The sequence below is a fragment of the Sander lucioperca genome, chromosome 10 (assembly GCF_008315115.2).
Source record: "Sander lucioperca isolate FBNREF2018 chromosome 10, SLUC_FBN_1.2, whole genome shotgun sequence".
In the NCBI taxonomy this organism is placed as follows: Eukaryota; Metazoa; Chordata; class Actinopteri; order Perciformes; family Percidae; genus Sander; species Sander lucioperca.
Window position 1 is genome coordinate 38,870,546 of NC_050182.1, and position 21,720 is coordinate 38,892,265.

Below are 21,720 nucleotides of genomic sequence, written 5' to 3' on the forward strand. Positions count from 1 at the left end.
ACAAAAGAGGAGCTATAGCCTACTTAAGAACCTAATTGGAATTAAAACTACCACTGCAATGATAGAACAGAATAAATAAATTTAAGGAAGATATTCCAACAGCACTTAACTCAATGCCGTGCCTTAATATAACAGAGGACCGTTATGTTAACTTTAGTCCCTCCCAAATTGATAATTTTGTAGACGGTGCTACGGACTACTTTAGACTCTGTTGCTCCCCTTAAAAAGAAGATGATGAAGGAAAGGAAACTAGCACCTTGGTATAACTCCCAAACTCGCAAATTAAAACAAATCTCACAAAAACTTGAAAGTAAATGGCGTTCCACCAATCTGGAAGAATCTCGTTTAGATTGGCAAGACAGTCTGAAAACACATAGGAAGACCCTCAGAAATGCCAGATCAGACTATTATTCATCACTAATAGAAGAAAATAAGAACAACCCAAGGTTTCTTTTCAGCACTGTAGCCAGGCTGACAGATAGCCACAGCTCTATTGAGCCATCTATTCCTATAGCTCTGAGCAGTGATGACTTCATGAGCTTCTTTAATGATAAAATTAAAACAATTAGAGATAAAATTCATCACCTCATGCCCTTCTAATGTTTCACCTTTAAACGCAGGACCGCTAGAAAGAACGACAAGACCTGACATATACTTAGACTGCTTTTATCCTATAGACCTTCAACAATTAATGTTAAAGGTCTCTTCAGCTAAGCCATCTACCTGTCTCTTAGACCCCATCCCAACGAGGCTACTTAAAGAAGCGCGTAACCCATGTAGCTGTGATAAAACCTCTTCTAAGAAAACCCACCTTCGATCCTGAGGTCTTAGCCAACTATAGACCTATATCTAATCTCCCCTTTCTCTCCAAAATCCTTGAGAAGGTAGTCGCTAATCAGTTATGTGAGTTTCTACATAGCAATAGAGTTTCTACATAGCAATAGTTTATTTGAGGACTTTCAGTCAGGATTTAGAATGCATCATAGCACAGAGGCGGCTACATCCTGCTATGCCCTGCAGTGCCCTGTTACACCATGAACTACTACAACTACTATTTCTAGTCATAGTTCCATTATCTTTATTGTGACTATTATTGCCACTGTTCATCACACCCCCAACAGGCACCGTCAGACACCACCTAAAGAGCCTGGGTCTGTCCCAGGTTTCTCCCTGAAAGGAAAAAAGAGAGAGTTTTTCCTCGCCACTGTCACACTAAATGCTTGCTCTTGGTGGGTCTTTGTAAATTAGAGTGTGGTCTAGACCTACTCTATCTGTAAAGTGATTTGAGATAACTCTTATGATTTGATACTATAAATAAAATTGAATTGAAAATAAAATAAAATAAGCTTAGATACTATACAAAAGACTGCAAAAAAGTATAATAAATTATGAATACTGTAAGTGGAGTGTCAGTACTACTGTAAACCAGGAGCTTGTAAAAATAACCAAAAAGAAGAAAAAAACTGACTGTTAGAGTAGAACTAATAAATATATACAGGTTATAAACACTGTCCTGAGGGTAATGAGTCTGTGATAACTATGGGGGATATTGCATTTGTCATAAGAATAAATATTGCAAATATGGTATTTCACAGTAGAGGATTATTGCACATTTAATCACAGTGAACTGTTAAGTGTTTTATTTTGTTTTTGCCATCAGTCTGGCTGTGGCAGGTTATTGAACCGTGTTTAATGTGTTGTGATATTCAAATTGCATTTGTAAATTGGAAATGTTGTCAAATGATAAATGCTTTGACATTTGAATAAAGAGGTCTACAAACTTCCATAATTCACATGATCCAAAAAGCTCTTTTCCAGTTACTGAATAAACCCTGTCTTTTAGTTCCTGGCGTGTCCATGACAACAGGGGGCGGCGTTGCGTTGGAACGCGTTGGTTGCACACTGACACAGACGACTAGAAGAAGAATCTGTTTAGAGCGGAGCGGACAGATTTCAGCTAACGTTATAGCCATCTTATGTGTGCAACACTGGACATTAAGTATTCACTTACAATTGTAACGTTTCCTCCACCAGTCAACGGAATTTAATCGTATCTAATTTTAACTACAAATAAAGGGTTTCTAACTGTCCTTGAAAAGGCCCAGAAATGGCAGAACATGCAGGTGAGTGTGCCAGCTAATGCTAGCTAGGTAGCTAGTTATTTATGGTCAGTTTGAGCTAGCTGTAACTCATTGAACAGACTTCGCGTTTTATATTAATTTATTATTTACAATTAATAACTGGTAACATACTGTGAAGGGTCACTTTATCGTATGCTTTGTATCCTAACCACCAGAGTGAGCCCTCAGAGCAGCAGGTAACGTTAGCCTAGCCGAGGTACATGAAGACACGTTCAGCCAACACTTCATTCATAAATGTCGCATTCAAGTGTTCGTAAAACACAACCTTCCTAAATAGCCTCAAGACCCCGAGCGCTAACTTCGAAAGCGTCTTTTGGTTCATTCACAGATATAATTCACCAAGTAGTACGAATATTTAGCCAATTCCAACGGCTATGCTAACCGTTACAAGCGTTAAATCAGGTGTTAACGTTACTCAAAACATAGCTACTGGTTTCAGAGGGATTACATCATTCTGAGTTAAAGAGGGTCTTAAAGGTGATGTTGAAAATGTTCGATTTTTTAAAATGAGGTTCTGTAATTATCCGCCATCTCTCGTCATGTTCACTCAGTGACCACTTTATTAGCTACACACGTTATTTATTGTCAGATGCACAACGGACGACTGTGGCTGGGGTGCTTTGGCTCTCTGATGATCCTGTTGGCTTTCTTCTTGCACCGCTGAGTGTACTACTAGTCCTCTATGAATGGCAGCTCTGAAACAAGTCAGTGCATGCAGTCATTGTTCAGACCAAACATCAGAATGTGATCTAAGTGACTTTGAATGTGCAGTGATTTTGGTGCTGATCTTGATTTTGACCACAACAGCCTCAAGAGTTCACAGAGAATGGTGTGAAAAACAGAAAACTTCCAGTGAGCCGCAGTTCAGGCCAGGCGTGACAACAGAGCATCTTTTAACCATCCTTACTAGGAGGTCCCACTCCTGTCAGCTAGGAACAGGAAACTGCTTGGGGTGACAGTGGGTGCAGGCAGAAGATAAACTGCCGCTTGGTCTGACCAATCTTTTTTTTATAGTGCCACATGCAGATGGTATGGTCTGATTCTGGTGAGAGGTACCACAGTATAAACTGTATGGCAAAATCCCCACCCAACTCTGTCAGTGGAACACAATGGCAATGTTTAAACGCCAGACCTACATAAGTATTGTTGCTGACCAAGTGCATCCCTTCATGGCTACAGTCTACCCATCTTCTAAGGGCTTCTAGCACCATGTGACAAATGAAATCCCACCCTAACCTCAGTCCAATAGAGCACCTTTTGTTTGGGATGTGCTAGAACGGGAGATGCGCAGCATGAACGTGGAGCCGACAAATCTGCAGTAACTGTGTGATGCTGTCATGTCAACATGGAGCCGAATCACTAAGGAATGTTTCAGAATCAGAAAAAGGTTAATTGCCACAATAAGTACACTTATGTGGAATTTGCCTTGGTGAATGGTGCAAACATATTAAGCATTAATATGAATTAAACAATAAATACAGTAAACAAATGTATACATACGAAATGACTGTTTCATGAGAAAAGGAAAAGGAGGCTAGCAGCAACTTGTTGAATCCATGCCACAAAGAAATTGGACTGCTCTGGGTACCCATTATTAGAAAGGTGTACTTAATAAAGTGGCAACTAGTGTAGCTTCAGTCAATACAGGCTGGCAACCCTGCTCATCCCATCATGTTTAGTCTTGGTTGGAGAACAGTGTTTTGTGAGTTTTTGTAACTAAACATTTTCTATTTTCAACTTTTAGGTTCATGTTTAAAGGTGGTTACATTCATAGATGCAGTACAAATAATAATACATTTAGTACAAGTACATTGAACCAATTTTGTGTAAGTTTGACTGTTTTCTCTCTGTCATTTTGATCAGAACAAAACGAGGGAAAGCATGACAGCTCATCGTCCCCTGGAATGACGGACCAAGAGAAAGAAATGGCAGCCAGAGCACATGAAGCATTTACGGTAAATCTCCTTCTTTCATAACCTACTCAGAAATCAAATTTTGGCTGTTCTCTGCAGTAACGGCTGGAAACACTATTCTAAGGCAAGGCAAGGCAAGGCAGCTTTATTTGTATAGCACATTTCAGCAACAGGGCAATTCAAAGTGCTTTACATACAAACGATAAAAAAATTAAAAAACAGATAAAATACGAGAATAAAAGTTACAGTGCAGTATAAGAAAAAAGTTAGTTAAAAACAGTTAAAAATATAAAAGCAGATAAAATACGAGATTTTATGGTGCTAGTATGGGACAATGTATAAGCCGTTGCTCTATACGTGTAATCCACCCGCAATTCTTGCCGTTCCCAGAACGGATCGGTCCCACCGGTCTTACTTTTTAATTTCTCTTTATATGCTCATATAGATTTTCATACAGTTTCAACAATGCAACTTCAGTATAAGAAATGAACAGTAATTTAAAGAAAGGCAACATCAAAAAGAAAGGTCTTCAGCCTTGATTTAGAAGAACTGAGAGTTGTGGCGGACCTGCAGTTTTCTGGGAGCTTGTTCCAGATATGTGGAGCATAAAAACTTCAAAAAAGCGTTCAGGTGCTTCCCCCTGTTTAGTTCTGACTCGGGGACAGAACCTGACAGACCTGTCCCAGACGACCTGAGAGGTCTGGGTGGTTCGTAGTGTACTAGCAGATCAGAAATGTATTTTGGCCCTAAACCGTTTAGTGATTTATAAAGTTTATAGTTATAGAGTTTTTTTGTGATTGTTGCGGGAAAAAATCCTTGATTATGCGGCACGTTTTCTTAAAAAAATGCGATGGAATATGCGGGATATTTATGCAATTTTATGCGATGAAATTACGGGAACTTGCAAAAACTGCGGTTTCATCATGGCGGGGTTTGCAGCTTTTCGATGACGTTCACGTCATGTAATTACGTCACCTCATAACGTTCCCATGGCAACAGGGGAAAATGGCTGCTCTTGTGTGAAGTAAACGCAACATTTTTCAACTTTCTACTAAGATATATGTGACTTTTTTGCAACGAAAATGCGGGGATTATGAAATCATGCAAGCCCCGCATATTTGGCGTGGAAATCGGCAAGTTATGCGGCGAAAGTGCGGCGTATTTGAAAAAATGCGGCCCCCGCATAAATATGTGGACTTTGGCTGATTATGCATTGAATGATGCCATCACATAATCACGTTTTTCTGGAGGGACTTAAAGACTTCAGAACTGGAGTGATGTGATCCACTTTCTTCTGAGGCTATGTTTAGACGGAAACAATGATTTGTGGTTGCAAATTATTGGTAAATCATGTCACCGATCGAACACAATTTGTAGATACATTTGCAAGTGTAACAGGGCTCTGGCATGCATGGACGGCAAGTTTGGAGCTTTCTTCAATTAGTGATAAGTTTCAAAACTAATGGCGGAAGACATTGCAAATGAACGTGTCTGTGTGTTTCCTCACAGGCTGGGAAGTACGACGAGTCTCTCAAACACCTTGAAGCCCTGCAGGAGCTCAACAAAGAGGACTACAAGATCGCCCTGAATAAAGCTGTCGTAGAGTTTTACAAAAGCAGTCAAACTACCACAGGGACTCTGAAGCAGACACTAATGGCAATGAAGAACCAGGTAACTGCTGAAAAGTGGGTCATATTTTGCTCATGCTTTTCCGTTCATGTGGAATCTGTTTTCAGTGGATGTTGTCGACAAACGGGGGGCCTTTTGCTTCTTCGTGATTTCCGGGATTTCATCAAACATCCCATCTTTATGTTCCAGGTTCACACATCAGCAGAGGACATTGACGGCTTGGATGATGTTGAAAATAGCTTGCTGTACTATAATCAAGCCATCGTCCACTATCATATGCGACAGTACTCTGAAGCAATCGCCATAGGAGAGAGGCTCTACCAGTTTCTGGAACCATTTGGTATGTGGTGGTGCCTTACATGGGTTTACTAAAGTGTAATTAGTGATGTGATAATTAGATGATCAGCAGTCAGTTGGTCCATTGCTGCTTTGATTTGGCTTTTTAAATCATTTATCGAGGACAAATAATATTTAGTGCTCAGTTTCAGCCCTTTCTTGTCACACCCCCAGTGTTATCAGAAAATATTTGAAAATGAATATGTTTATTAAAATGAAGGTAAACAATGTTTTAATGTAATATATGACATAGAATATAAAAAAACAGAGTCGTAGATCTGAGGCTTTGACTCATCTGTCTGAGACTTGAATGCTTCAAGTTTACAAGCTGAGGAGACTTGACTTGTTGAAAATGACTGTGTGTAGTTTTGCCTTTTTGAAGCTCTACCTAACTGGTATTAATAATAGATATCATTATCATGGATGTACCAGACAAAGGCCCCATGACTCATAAACAGGTTTCAAGTCTTGAGACTTGCCTTGGTCCTGGCCCAAACAACGGCTACATTTCCTGTGCAGGAGTGTCAGCCATGCAATTGTCTAAATGTGTAAAGTAACAGGGCTTATGGGAAATTCGTGATTTAGAAAGAGGCTTGTATAGGGCTTCACGATATGAGGAAAATATCTAATTGCGATTATGTTGACTGATATTACGATTGCGATATGATTCACGATATTGGAGGGAATGATCATTTTTGTATCATTATTCATTTTCACCCAAAAATAATATTTAAAAAAATTGAGTGATTATAGTGTGATTTTTGCGAGGATCTATACCAAACCAAGATGTTTACAGTTTGTTTTTAGTCTGTAGTATATGATTTGTAGGCCGGGACGTCTCTGCAGCACCACAATACTTCATTCAGAATGGTTTGACACATGTTTTGCCATTAACAAATATTGCACCTCTCTGCGATTTGGATATTGCTCTAGTCCATATTGCGATTTCAATAAAATTGCAATTAATTGTGCAGCCCTAGGCTAGTATTACCAAAACTCTTGTCTTAACCACAGTATTCCAGTTAATCTGACAGTGGTGCATTGATATTCTATATGTGGCCATGTGTTGTTGGCCATGGAGTCATTGTGCTATTTGTCCTAGAAGAGAAGTTTGCTCAGGCGGTGTGCTTCCTGCTGGTGGATCTGTACCTGCTCACCTTCCAGCCGGAGAAGGCCCTCCATCTGCTCGCTGTGCTGGACAAACTCTCTGTACAAGGAAGCAGCAAGAACGGCAAAGGAGAGGTAATCCACCGCACCACATTAGTTTCACACAACCTGTTCTTATTTCCATATGGTGTATAGTAACGTTTTACTAAGAACCCTGTTGCTGAGATCTATGGTTGTGGTCCAGCAGAAAGCTTAAAGGCCGTTTTACAGTTGTGCGGAGGCTCCACGCAGAGCTCTCGCCGTAGCCTAAATAAGTGGCCTGATATTTATACTTGTGCGCTGGTGTGTGCTTCGAGCCGGCATGTGTGTTTGTGCGGAGTGGGTGATAGAGCGAGGGAGAAGTGAGAGAGTGAAGGTGATTTAGCTTCGGAGCGAGTAGCGACTCTAGAGTCATAGTGAGAGAAACAAAGTGTCTCCCCTGTTCTTTCTGACCACGGTGGGAAATCTGGAGCAGGAAAAGTTAACCCTCTCCTTGATTTCATGTTGTTTATGGAGAAGGAGAACCAGGAAATGAGTCGGGGGAAATGCAACGCTACAAAGCCACGGCCGAGCGACGTGCGTCGTCAGGCTACGGCGTAGGGTCCGGCGTAGAAGCAGAGGGTTCTGCAGGGCTACGCTGTCGATTTTACGCACCACTATAAAATGGCCTTAACCGAAGTGATCAGTGGATCTCACATCTTCAGTTTAACCCATTTATCAGAGCTACTTGATTAAGATATTTTGAGATTTCTGCCCCTCCCCAGTATAATGGACGTGAATGGAATTTAGTTTAAAAAAAAACCTCGAGAAACATCCTGTTTCACTGGATAATAACCCACAGACCTCACTCACGCTACTTCTTACCACAGAAACAACTGATCTGTCTTCAGACTAACTAAATGTCTGAGCTGTGCCATTTGGAATGGCTACAAATGGGAAGAATTGTATTTAGTTGTGTCATTATGAGGTTGGTAATTAAATAAATCAAATCCAGCAGATGTAAAAGCATGCAGTTTACTGTCTGAGTGCTGTGCTTGATTCCAGAGCAACAGTTCAAACAACAAAGATGCAGCAAACCAGAAGGCAGAGTTCACAGCCATGATTGAGGCGGCCAAATCAAAGATGCACCAGGCAAGATTTTAACATCCACCGTTTCTCTGTTTCAGTCTCCACCCAGTTGACTGTGACTGACTGTTGTTTCCTTTACAGTACAAAGTGAGAGCCTACATCCAGATGAAATCCTCCAAGGCCTGTAAAAGGGAGATCAAATCAGTGATGAACACAGCAGGGAATGTGAGTTGTTTTCTCATATGAACTCTGGACAATGTCCGCCGAAAAGACAGTTAACCACAGGTTCCCGTTAATCTTATGATGGACATGTGTTGTGATATTTAAACAAACGAACCGTCAACGGCGAAATAAAAGCCTCTTATTTACGAGAGCGGTCTGAGACCTCCAGCTTACAGCGGGGTCTCTGAGCCAGTCATGGCCGAGCGACGAGCTAGCGGCCGGGGCAGGCGCCTGCTGGCTGTCGCCTCACTTCATGGAGCTCCTCAACTCCGAAAACTTTGAAGCAAATTGTCAATTCGTCATCAGTTTAAGCAAGACTGCCTATATTCGAAATCTGAACAGTTCATTTCTCGCATAAAACGTTGTCAGAAGTGAAATTAGTGATGAATAAGGTGGCGAAAATTGTTAAAATTGTCCCGTTGTTGGTCTGTCTGTACCGGAAACCCGACCCTCGTTGACCTAGGTTCATATGCTGAAAAGGGAAAAGACCGTGTCCTGAAGTAGGAGCTGAAAGAGTTACAGGAACTGTGGTCAGAGGAACTTAAAAATCCCCAAATTGGTCCAGTTGGAACTGGATAGGGGTGTAATATATAGGATATGCATAGGATGTCATTAGCCTCTTTCCGACCGGAGGGATTTTTGCAGTTCCTAGAACATAACATTCCTTGAACCCTTTTTTTTTTCTTGTGTTCCGACTGGACCAATTTGGGGATTATTAAGTTCCTCTGACCACAGTTCCTGTTACTCTTTCAGCTCCTACTTCAGGGCACGGTCTTTTCCCTTTTCAGCATAGGAACCCTTAGTGACCTAGCAACGTCTGAAACACAAACAGAACATATTCTTCACTGTCTGTTGCAATTCGCCTACGTATGCTAACTCATAACAAACATCACACATTCAACCAGCTAATTGTTAATGCTAGTTAAACTTACCCGTCGTTTTGTTTGCCTGTGCTTTCTCTCTGCTCCTCTATCTTCTTCCATCATATTAATTAGGATCATATTACGCTGGAGCCTTCGTCTTCTGTGTTTCTCTGTTATGTACTCCAGCCTAGTCTTTAAACGCCGCCATTCGAACTCCGTTATGAGGATCCCCACAAGGCACAACAGGAACATTCCGATGGCCTCCTCCACGCTGGTTTGTTGTTGTATGTGGCGCTAAAGTCAAGTGACGATGCTATAAAGACCGTTGCCGTGCTTGCGTCACTCCCTTACCCCTCCTACCAGTTCCTATGGCCGCTTGGCCAGTGGGAATGCAAATGGCAAAACTGGTTTTGGGGGAGAGTAGTTAGTATAACTGGTTAGAAGTGGACTGTTCCTATAACTACGTTCCTGTAACTACTTGGTCGGAAAGAGGCTATTGTGTCTGGATGGTCCCTCTCTCCCGAGTGGCAAATAACATGCCAACACAGTCACCGACATCTAAAAGGAATAGGGCCCAACCAATATGGGCTTCTTGAGATGGATACCAATTTTACAGGGGAATGATTCACCGATACAGTGAAGTTTTGAGCTGGAATGAAAATAGACCATTTCTATGTGGATTGTGTACTGATTTAGCACCGATATGACAATGCCAAGATACTCAGAAGGCTGCTTTCCTAATCCAATAACAATTTTTAATCTAGCAGTATATGTTCTGGAAAAAAGGTTTTCACACCTGAAAACATATACACCAATACCAATAGATGCAGATATGTCTGTGATAGGCCAATCTCAGCCACCCAGTATATCTGTCTAGCTTTACTCAGGATCAACGTTTTCTAAACCGCAAAGGATGAACACAAGGATAGCAAAGTGAGGTGATACTTTTGTAAAGCTTTGTTATGCTTGGTGTGTGCCAAAAGTGACGTCAAAGCTTTTTACATGAGCTTTCCTACTGAAAGCATATGTTGGACATAGTGGAGAGCGAGGCCGTTATCTCCAGCGGGGAGAGCGGCTGCGTCAGCCGCGCCAAAGTTTATCCAGTGTAACTAAACTTTGTCTCGGCATACACTGACCTCCACATCACTTGTCCATTACAATGCTGCACGATGTTAGGGCCATGATAATAGTGGAAGGGTGTCTCTCTCTAACCTGTGTTTCCCGTCTCCTCCGTCAGTCTGCACCCTCGCTCTTCCTCAAGAGTAATTTTGAGTACCTGAGAGGAAACTACCGGAAAGCAGTGAAGCTATTGAACAGCTCCAACATCGCAGAGCATCCTGGACCCATCAAGACGGGTGACAACTACTGAACTTTTTTTTAAGATTGATGGCTTTCTCTGATAAACCTGGTGTTAAAAAGCCACACAGCTACCTTGGGTTCAGACTGTTCCTTTGTCATTATTGGCTCTACGTTGCTCCCACACGTTGTCTTCATTGGAGATGTAACTGGCTGTAGCGGCCACGTTTGATTTCTGTATGCGCTTGTTGATGGATTGTGCATGTCTCCTGCCTTGTTTCATTCAGGTGAATGTGTTCGGTGTATGTTCTGGAACAATCTGGGCTGCATTCACTTTGCAATGGGGAAACATAACCTCGGCATTTTCTACTTCAAGAAGGCGCTGCAAGAGAACGACCACACCTGCGCTCAGCTGGGAGACGGCAGCAGCGGGCAATGTGGGTCACAGCTAACACTGTCTCCTGACTGCAAACACTCATCTTATCAAGCACTCCCCTCCTGTAGGCCGGAGGGCCGCATGTAAAATGTGTGTAGCTTGCTCCTTCACAGAGGATCTGTTAATCCTGGGTCAACAGTTGATTCCAACTTCACATCAAAATATCCAAAGAAACCTCTCAATCCACCACTGCAGCATAACCCCCATAACTCTCTGCTCAATATCTCGTTAAGTCCCTGTTTTTCCACAATGTTTCCCACACAAAATATGGCGAAATAAGATTAGTGTGTTTCACTGTCATAACTGACTTCATCTTATCTTCTCACAAAGGAACAAGCTACTTCATACAGCAACAAAAACACATTTTCACATGATCACACTTCTCTCTAGTGGTATCTCTCCATGCTGAGAGTTTTGGTTTATCTGTCTCGGAGGAACGTGACGTGTAGCAGCACTCACCGTCAGCATTTTCTCTGAAACGACTGTCTTCCAAATAAATAGTCCCCATGAAAACTGTGGACGGTGAGCTCTGTGGATTATCCAAAATAACGGGGACACTGTTTCTGGGAAAATATGTTTATTTTTGTTCTAAGTCATCTAATGTTGTGAGCAGCATTAACTTTTTGTATCAGACGGTGGGCAGAAATCTCAAAACCTGGACACAAACCATCCAAACTATGTGCATGGAGAGATGCCACTATAAGAAAGTGACTCTTAAAGCCTACAGGGGTCTTGTTTAAAACCCACAGGACTGGTTTTTGATCAGCCTAGCCATCTATAGTTTTTTTTGTTGTAATTTTTTCGTTCACAACTCCTATTGTGGAAAGTGTACCCTTCAATTTGAACTAAGCAAATTGGGAGAATGTACTATTATATGTGGGTCCCCAATGGTAACAAGTCTCTCTGTTGTGTTTTTTTCTCCAGCTAAGAAATTCACAGGTATCCCCATGTGTGCTCTACTAGCCAACAAGCGCTATGAGCTGCTGTATAACTGTGGTATTCAGCTGCTGCACATCGGCAGGCCTCTGGCAGCCTTTGAGTGTCTGATGGAGGCCGTGCAGGTGTACCACTCCAACCCTAGACTGTGGCTGCGACTGGCAGAGTGCTGCATCTCTGCCAACAAAGGGGTAGGACTTCACTGATAGAGAGCCTCATTTGAGTTTAGCTCTGATTTTGGATTTTCCTTTTAGCTGATTTTAAAGATGACTTGTATTTTTTTCTGCATTTTATTTATCAGTGTTGTTAAAGCAGACAATCTTGTACTCCTTAAATTGAATGTTAAAGATTTGTTATGTCCCTTGAATATTATGTAATAACAGTAATGGTTTTGCTTCAGTAATTTATTCAGAAACTACCAACCTATTTCTCTTCAGTGATTTTTAATACCAGTTGCAGCAACTGCGATGTTAGTTAGAACATGTATTGACCTTTTAATTCATGGTACCTTCCAGTACAGCTGTGCAAAGGTGACTAGAAAACCACATACAGTTACTCCATGGTCTCTGTGTGTGTTTCCAGGGGTCGGAGCAGGAGAGCAAAGGTTTACCTTGTAAAAAAGGAATAGTTCAGTCTATTGTCGGGCAAGGCTACCATCGCAAGATCGTCCTGGCATCCCAGTCTACACAGAACACTATCTACAGGTCAGTGTCACTGTCCCTCCTCCAGCCCTGATCGCCTCAAGTGAAACTACAGATTTAGACGTTTACATGTCCTGTCCAGTAGGACGCTACGAGTATCAATACGCTGGCCAAATATCAATATTTTAATTAATAAAATAAGGCAGATTTCCCTGCTCCTCAGCTCTAAAATTTGCATTTTTATGTGCTTTTTTTTTATAAAGACGTTTTTTTATAGTATTTTTTTTTAGAATTTCCTATAGCTGTGTAATTTTAATTTACAGACTGAAAAACTGCTGAATTGTGCTGTTTTCTAACAGTTGGACTTGCAGTGAACAAAGAGAGAAGACCTGCACTTAAAGTTTTCACAGGCATTTGTTTTCATAGTTAGACCGATCTCATGATGGCTCATTATAGGATTGTCTAGCCATATATTGACGAGGTACCTGTGATTTCCCCACCCCTACAGTCCAGCAGTCCAACAGAGGGCAGCAGTGCTGACACTAACAACTGTAAAAAGGGGCTGTTAATCTTGGTTTTCAACTTTCCACTGAAGCTATTTGATGTTTCCACTGAGTGACGTGTTTTTTATGTCTGCACTATTTTATCAAATATACCTTTTTTGTGTCTTGTACATAGTTCATTTCTCCAGTCAAACTAGATTATATCTACTATACCACTGACTGACTGATATCTAATTAGTAGTCCTCTTGCTCATATCGACCTGATGCTCTTTTTGACGTGTGTGTGTGTGTGTGTGTTTGTTTGTTTGTTTGTTTGTTTGTACAGTGAGGGCCAGTCAGCAGCTATCCCAGTAGCCAGCATGGAGTTTGCAGCCATCTGCCTGAGGAACGCTCTGCTCCTCCTGCCTGAACACCAGCAGCAGGACACCAAGACAGAGAACGGCTCCAAGAGCTCCAGCCAGTCAGGAAGCACCGAGAGTGGCAGCGAGAACAGTGATGCCTGCAGGTCAGACACACATACACACACACTCAAGCCTTTGAGTATTGACTCACAAAGTAGTCAGCACTCGATCTGGGCGTCACACGCATTCTGCTATTAACAACAGCTGAACAGATTGATTCCTGTTCTTCTCTTCTGAAGTGATCTGATCTGTGTGAGACTCTGAGACTCTCAACAGAAATCATTCTGTCTTTAGTCTTTAGAAAAGCGACAAACAAGAGCCTTTGCATCTTATAAAGCCCTAAGTGTCTTTTCAAAGCCCTCTGATTTCAAGTTTCTGTTGGGATCGAGAGGCTTTTCAGACAGCTGTTTATACTGCTGTTCTCCATGAAATCGTGCACCTGGTTAACTTGGCCTCACCCTCCAGCCTCCACCATACGGCCTCCAGTCTCCAGCCTCCACCCTAACCCTCCAGCCTCCACCATACAGCCTCCAGTCTCCAGCCTCCACCATACAGCCTCCAGTCTCCAGCCTCCACCCTAACCCTCCAGCCTCCAGTCTCCAGCCTCCACCCTAACCCTCCAGCCTCCACCCTAACCCTCCAGCCTCCACCATACAGTCTCCAGCCTCCACCCTAACCCTCCAGCCTCCACCATACAGCCTCCAGTCTCCAGCCTCCACCCTAACCCTCCAGCCTCCACCATACAGCCTCCAGTCTCCAGCCTCCACCCTAACCCTCCAGCCTCCACCATACAGCCTCCAGTCTCCAGCCTCCACCCTAACCCTCCAGCCTCCACCTTCCCACAAGACACAGTTTTAATTCAATTCAGTTGTATTTATAGTGTCAAATCACAACAGGAGTTATCTCAGGACACTTTACAGATAGAGTAGGTCTAGACATGAGTTTGTGTACAGTTGACCAGTGTGCAGCAGTCAGCACTGTTGTACTGTGTGATAACCTTTTCACCCTTTAGAGCATTAAAGAACTCAAACTAAGGCAGAAAATATAAAAACAATGGGAGTCTATGGGATTGTTTTTAAAACGTCATGTAGTATGTGATGTGTTCTGGTAGCATTAAACTGTAGGAGAGCTATCAGATCATGCTTGTCTTATTATAAATCCAAAGTGTAAATGTGCAAAGAAAGAAGAAGAAAATAATCCATAGATATATCACCTAAGAAAAGAATCGGTAGTTGCAGCTAGGGCTGGGCGATATGGAGAAAATCAAATATCACGATATTTCTGACCAAATACCTCGATATCGATACAGCAATGATATTGTAGTGTTGACTATTGGTGCTTTCACAAAATATTTACACAATGAGATTTTAGATAAATAATCATCAGTAATGTAGATATAATGACTAAGTGGGTAAAAGTAAATAATAGAACAGTTGCAACAGTCTGGTAAGTTCAGAAAATGACATCACTTTACTGTAATGCAGCCTTTAAAACCAGGAAAAGACAACACTTATGCCATATTACGATATCCAAAATCGAAGACGGTATCTAGTCTCATATCACGATATCGATATATTGCCCAGCTCTAGTTGCAGCCCTATAGCATACGTGGTTTTATTGCTGGGCAAAAATTAAACAATTAGGCTCAATTAATGGGCTCAAGTAGTCTGGCTATCACCAGACCAAGCTCAATCTTTTCAGATTGAACATTAGTCTGGGGAGTCTGCTCTGTATTTTCTCTGCACAAGAGGCGTGATCAAGGGGCATAGTTCAAATTACTCTGTACACAATTGGATAGTCCTTCAACCAATCAGACCGACGATCCGGGTGACGTAGCAGCTACAGCGGCATCAACGGGTTGCTGCGGTTCGGTGCCCGCCATGTTGAATGTAAACAAGAAGCTGCTTGGTCGCTTCTCTATCGTCATCGTGTTAAACCCGCCAATAGCGCGCCAGGTGGATAAGCCAGTTTGTGATTGGTCCCCGTAAAAATGGAACGGAAGCAGGATAGATAAACGTACAGGTTTCCAGCCTGAGCTGCAGGGCGAAATCAAATCGCCGGCAGATCGGGCTGGGTTTACCCAGCCTAGGGCTCAACATAATGATGTTGTGATATTTCCTGTGTGTGGCGTCTGATCATCTGTCAACAATTCCGATGACTTATTGCACTGTGCTGGAGGTTTGATGGTGGCTCAGCAGAGTGGACATGTGTTGTGATGATGTGTTGCAGTGGGAAAGGTCCGGAGGCTGATAAGTTCCTGTCTGCAGCTCCATCGTCTCCTCTCAGGAAACAGGAGGTGGAAAATCTCAGGTACTAATCCCACTTCTCTCCTCCTCTGCCATTATTCAGCAGCACTGAATGAGCTGCACAGATGTCAGTAATGTCAACTGTTTGGTGTGCAGGTGCTCCATCCTGGCCTGCAGTGCCTATGTGGCGTTAGCGCTGGGAGACAACCTGATGGCTCTAAACCACGCTGAGAAACTGCTGCATCAAACCAAGGTGTCAGGATCCCTCAAGTAAGTGCTGGCTCTGTTTCTCCCAGCCAGCTGCTGGCTCGCCTGCTCTGTCTTTGTGCTGCATGTCCTTCCACGCTTTGACTCACTCAGCTGTCCTTCTCTGCTCTGGCTGATCAGGTTCCTGGGTCACCTCTATGCTGCTGAAGCCCTCATCTCATTGGACAGGATCTCTGATGCTATCGCTCACCTCAACCCAGAGAATGTCAGCGACGTGTCAATGGGAGTGCTGACCAGCGAGCAGGACCAAGGTCTGTGGCTTCTACACATTACTGAACAAAACACACAATTTATAATGGCAATGTGGCTTAATGTTGGGGTTTGTTTTTGTCAACAGGGTCTGACAAAGGAGACGAGCCTGTCGAGTCCCGTGAGTCCACCTACTTTAAACCTTAGTGCTTGATTCCCATCTACAGGATATTTAGACGGGAATAATGGACATTAAAATGACAAAATGCATCCGAGTCAAAACGGAACAAAAAGTAAAACCGTAAGAGTAACGTGTGTGTTGTGTGTGTAGCAGGGAAGCAGACTCCCCTGTGTTACCCCAGCAGTGTGACATCAGCTCGGGCCATGATGCTCTTCAACCTGGGCAGCGCCTACTGTTTGAGGAGCGAGTACGACAAGGCTCGCAAGTGCCTGCATCAGGTAACCGTGACGACAGCTACATGACTTGTCATGTCTGAAGTCGTGTATGTATGTATGTATATATGTGTGTGTGTGTGTGTGTGTGTGTATGTGTGTGTATATATATATATATATATATATATATATATATATACACACACACACACACACACACACACACACACACACACACACACACACACATACATATATACACACACACACACAGTGAGGAAAATAAGTATTTGAACACCCTGCTATTTTGCTAGTTCTCCCACTTAGAAATCATGGAGGGGTCTGAAATTGTCATCGTAGGTGCATGTCCACTGTGAGAGACATAATCTAAAAAAAAAAAAAAAAATAATCCAGAAATCACAATATATGATTTTTTAACTATTTATTTGTATGATACAGCTGCAAATAAGTATTTGAACACCTGAGAAAATCAATGTTAATATTTGGTACAGTAGCCTTTGTTTGCAATTACAGAGGTCAAACGTTTCCTGTAGTTTTTCACCAGGTTTGCACACACTGCAGGAGGGATTTTGGCCCACTCCTCCACACAGATCTTCTCTAGATCAGTCAGGTTTCTGGGCTGTCGCTGAGAAACACGGAGTTTGAGCTCCCTCCAAAGATTCTCTATTGGGTTTAGGTCTGGAGACTGGCTAGGCCACGCCAGAACCTTGATATGCTTCTTACAGAGCCACTCCTTGGTTATCCTGGCTGTGTGCTTCGGGTCATTGTCATGTTGGAAGACCCAGCCTCGACCCATCTTCAATGCTCTAACTGAGGGAAGGAGGTTGTTCCCCAAAATCTCACAATACATGGCCCCGGTCATCCTCTCCTTAATACAGTGCAGTCGCCCTGTCCCATGTGCAGAAAAACACCCCCAAAGCATGATGCTACCACCCCCATGCTTCACAGTAGGGATGGTGTTCTTGGGATGGTACTCATCATTCTTCTTCCTCCAAACACAGTTACTGGAATTATGACCAAAAAGTTCTATTTTGGTCTCATCTGACCACATGACTTTCTCCCATGACTCCTCTGGATCATCCAAATGGTCATTGGCAAACTTAAGACGGGCCTTGACATGTGCTGGTTTAAGCAGGGGAACCTTCCGTGCCATGCATGATTTCAAACCATGACGTCTTAGTGTATTACCAACAGTAACCTTGGAAACGGTGGTCCCAGCTCTTTTCAGGTCATTGACCAGCTCCTCCCGTGTAGTTCTGGGCTGATTTCTCACCTTTCTTAGGATCATTGAGACCCCACGAGGTGAGATCTTGCATGGAGCCCCAGTCCGAGGGAGATTGACAGTCATGTTTAGCTTCTTCCATTTTCTAATGATTGCTCCAACAGTGGACCTTTTTTCACCAAGCTGCTTGGCAATTTCCCCTTAGCCCTTTCCAGCCTTGTGGAGGTGTACAATTTTGTCTCTAGTGTCTTTGGACAGCTCTTTGGTCTTGGCCATGTTAGTAGTTGGATTCTTACTGATTGTATGGGGTGGACAGGTGTCTTTATGCAGCTAACGACCTCAAACAGGGGCATCTAATTTAGGATAATAAATGGAGTGGAGGTGGACATTTTAAAGGCAGACTAACAGGTCTTTGAGGGTCAGAATTCTAGCTGATAGACAGGTGTTCAAATACTTATTTGCAGCTGTATCATACAAATAAATAGTAAAAAAATCATATATTGTGATTTCTGGATTTTTTTTTTTAGATTATGTCTCTCACAGTGGACATGCACCTACGATGATAATTTCATATATATATATATATATATATATATATATATGTGTGTGTGTGTTGAGGTTGGGATAAGCCCTTCTGTGCCGCAGAGCCTCAGCAGCATCGCGTTTACTGAAGAGGTTTATTGTGAGAGCCTTGTGGCCTTCATCAGGGTCACAACACATAACAGACGGAACATTTCAGTAAGGTTGGTATGAGAGGGTAGGGCTGTGCCCAGTAATAGACAGGGGTGACACCATATCTACTCCATAAACAGGAGAAGTGCTTTTAAAGGGTGGGACTCAATCTCTGCGTGAGGTGAAGGGTTCAGGTATGTGCTGGTGGTCTGAAACAAAGGCAAGTTAAGCCATATTCACACGGGAGTAGTTTTACCTGACAACACCGCTAGAGCTGGGCAATATATCGATGTTATATCGATATCGTGATATAAGACTAGATATCGTCTTAGATTTTGGATATCGTAATATGGTAAGTGTTGTCTTTTCCTGGTTTTAAAGGCTGCATTACAGTAAAGTGATGTACTTATCTGAACTTACCAGACTGTTGTAACTGTATCTAAAATCTCATTGTGTAAATATTTTGTGAAAGCACCAATAGTCAACACTACAATATCGTTGCTGTATCGATATCGAGGTATCTGGTCAAAAATATCGTGATGTTTGATTTTCTCTGTATCGCCCAGCCCTAAACACCGCAAAACCCTGAAACACTCGTATTAAGATCCAATGCCAACATTGATTTCCCTCCACATGGCAACTATGTTATGATCTAGGTTACGGAAGTTGTAAGCTGCAGAATCTTCCAATACAGACATGGTTTCTAAATCACATGTGGTCCATGAGGTAACACTAGTACTAGTTTTTGTGGTTTGGCTGCTTATCACCATGGTCAGCAGTGAGATTATGGTTCTTAAGATAAGAACATGCAGACATGATAGACATATTTTTAGATTGAGTGTTTAAATGTGCTTATTCTGTGGCCCTGGGATATGTTCAAGGACTGAACTAAAGTGTGGTTATATTTGTTTTTAATGGTATTATATATTATATAACTGTCTGTGTGAAAACCGCTTTCTCATCCATTGAAAACAAAGCTTCTCTTAAGCATTAAAGTTCATTCTTGATCTCAGGGAAAGTAATTAATTATTTGACTAAATAATAATTTTTGTTGAAAACCTTTTACAGTGAAGTCATAATTCAGCGTTCAACCAGCTGTGATGTGTGTTGTCTTCATCAGGCTGCATCTATGGTGAACACCAAGGAGATTCCACCTGAAGCCATCCTGCTGGGAGTCTACTTGGAGCTACAGAACGGTCAGTCCTCCAACACACACACACACACACACGCGCACACGCGCGCTTGCGAACATGCTGTCTATATTGTAGCAACTATACATTACGACATTGGAGGAAAATGATCCTCCGACTCCCTGATCAACAATCCACACACAGATTCCACAATGTTCTGCCATTATGCCGCCGTTTTTTTATTCACATAGAACCAATCAAAGGCGGCATAAAGCCGCCCCAGTGTGTGATTTCAGACGGCATGCAGGCGTTCTGGGAGCAAAACAGTTTTTATTTATTTATTTATTTTCACGTAAAGTGTAACGCGTCTGCGTCTAGTGTGTGAGCCGATGTGCGTTTGTGTGTGTGTGGAGATTGGAGAAGGTGGACTATTGCAATGTTTCTGTAAGTCATTAATTACTTTGCTACTTGGAATGCTGCTTTGTCCCTTTCTGGCCCTCCTGTGGGTCGACTCGCACATTGTACTGCCTGACATGCAGTTAAAGGGGTGGTTCAGAATTTTGAACACAGGACCTCATTTCCAAGTTAGCCAGTGTGTTATTTATCAGTGGAGACCGTTTAACACTTTTCATCCAGTCCTTCCAGTTGCGGATTTTGCTGGTGCTAGGCTAGCACAAGTCAACAGTAACTGCTAGCCTGCTGTCTTACCCGCTGCATAGTACACCTGAGGCAAATACATTATAACGACTATCGATGTAAATGTCTGTTGATAGAATAATGTTAGAAATAAAACTACCCTTGCATTGCATTGCAATAGTTATACTTTGTGAGTGCGCAGAAGGGAGGGGGAGGTGACGGGATGAGGAGGGAGGGAGGGAGGGGCGAGCTAGCCTATACCCAAATACTTTGAACGTCAACAAGAAGTGACGTCACCCAACATCGCTTAAAGCACCTTTTAATAAATGAGTAAATAAATGCTGTTCCTGTAATGCTAAAGATATTTCTGGCCTGGCGGGGTTTCTGGCGGCCTGTACAATTGTGGGAGGGCACTGGGTTTATTACGGTTACAGTTACAGTTTTATTTCCTTTGTTCAGTATGTGAATGAGGGGTTAAAACCAGGAGATAATGGCCTGGATGTGTGTCGTGCGTCCTCAGGAAACACCCAGCTGGCCCTGCAGATCATTAAACGGAACCAGCTGCTGCCCGCGGTGGTCCAGAGGGTTTCCCCAGACTCACGCAAGAAACCCGTCCAGTCTGTCCAGCCCTTCCAGTCTGTCCAGCAGCCCATCCAGCTGCCCTCATCCTTCACACAAGTTCAACGCAAATGAGCCTCAACAGCAACCTCTGACCCCCCCCTCCCCCAACTCAACACACACCACACACCCCAAGGAGCCTTGATATTTATAAAGCCTCAGCATCAGGAGGCAATGAAATGCAGGTTTGGCTGCTGACTGATGAGGAGAGAAGACTGCAGCAGTATCTGTGGACTGAGACCAGCTGAGGAATCTGTGTTGTCTGAACAATTAAATAAATTTTATTTACTATATGACATGTGTGGCTCTTGAATACTACAGTGGACATAGAATCACAGTGAATGTAATAAGCACATTTTTGACAATGATTGAAAGAAAGAATACTTGATCTAAATGTACATGAAGTTAGTACTAAGCATTTTATGAGAATAACTTATTTATGTAATGGCACTTTTCAAATAAAGGTTTAAGTGCTTTACAATAAAAAAAAAAAAATGGAGATGAGAGATCAATTAATGAAATCCAGAACTTTCAAACAAATGCCATCAGTTAGGAAAAGTCAGAAGATTAGTGAAAAAAAGGGGTTGACTGGAGCTGAGGGGGCCCGAACAGGCCCCGTCACCGGTTTCCAAGATATGGTACCAAATCTAGATCACAAGATGTGTGTGACAAATAACTGAGAACTCTGGACTCCAGCTTCTGTAAAGTCCAATATATCCAAAACAGCTGCGTCCAGTGATGCAACCCATCATCACACATCTTAGTCCACATGCTGGATTCTCTCACTCTCACACA

The 21,720-nt window shown here is 42.6% G+C and overlaps 1 protein-coding gene across 3 annotated transcripts; it reads left to right on the forward strand.

Moving 5' to 3' along the window:
* The first annotated feature begins 1,696 nt into the window (after nucleotides 1-1,696).
* cnot10 (CCR4-NOT transcription complex, subunit 10) lies at nucleotides 1,697-21,456 on the forward strand. Of its 3 annotated transcripts, none has more exons than XM_031322817.2 (19): nucleotides 1,697-2,123; nucleotides 4,005-4,096; nucleotides 5,564-5,725; nucleotides 5,873-6,023; nucleotides 7,122-7,261; nucleotides 8,210-8,296; nucleotides 8,375-8,458; nucleotides 10,556-10,673; nucleotides 10,902-11,051; nucleotides 11,975-12,177; nucleotides 12,569-12,690; nucleotides 13,456-13,635; nucleotides 15,761-15,841; nucleotides 15,934-16,047; nucleotides 16,165-16,295; nucleotides 16,382-16,414; nucleotides 16,568-16,692; nucleotides 19,662-19,737; nucleotides 20,828-21,456. In XM_031322817.2, exons 1-19 carry the CDS (start codon nucleotides 2,108-2,110, stop codon nucleotides 20,998-21,000), a joined length of 2,238 nt encoding a protein of 745 aa, XP_031178677.1. In that variant the 5' UTR covers nucleotides 1,697-2,107; the 3' UTR covers nucleotides 21,001-21,456. The 3 variants fall into 3 exon arrangements, with proteins under 3 accessions (XP_031178677.1, XP_031178675.1, XP_031178676.1); XM_031322815.2 differs by having other exon boundaries at nucleotides 1,699-2,123; nucleotides 16,565-16,692; XM_031322816.2 differs by having other exon boundaries at nucleotides 1,700-2,123; nucleotides 7,125-7,261; nucleotides 16,565-16,692.
* The last annotated feature ends 264 nt before the right edge of the window (nucleotides 21,457-21,720 follow it).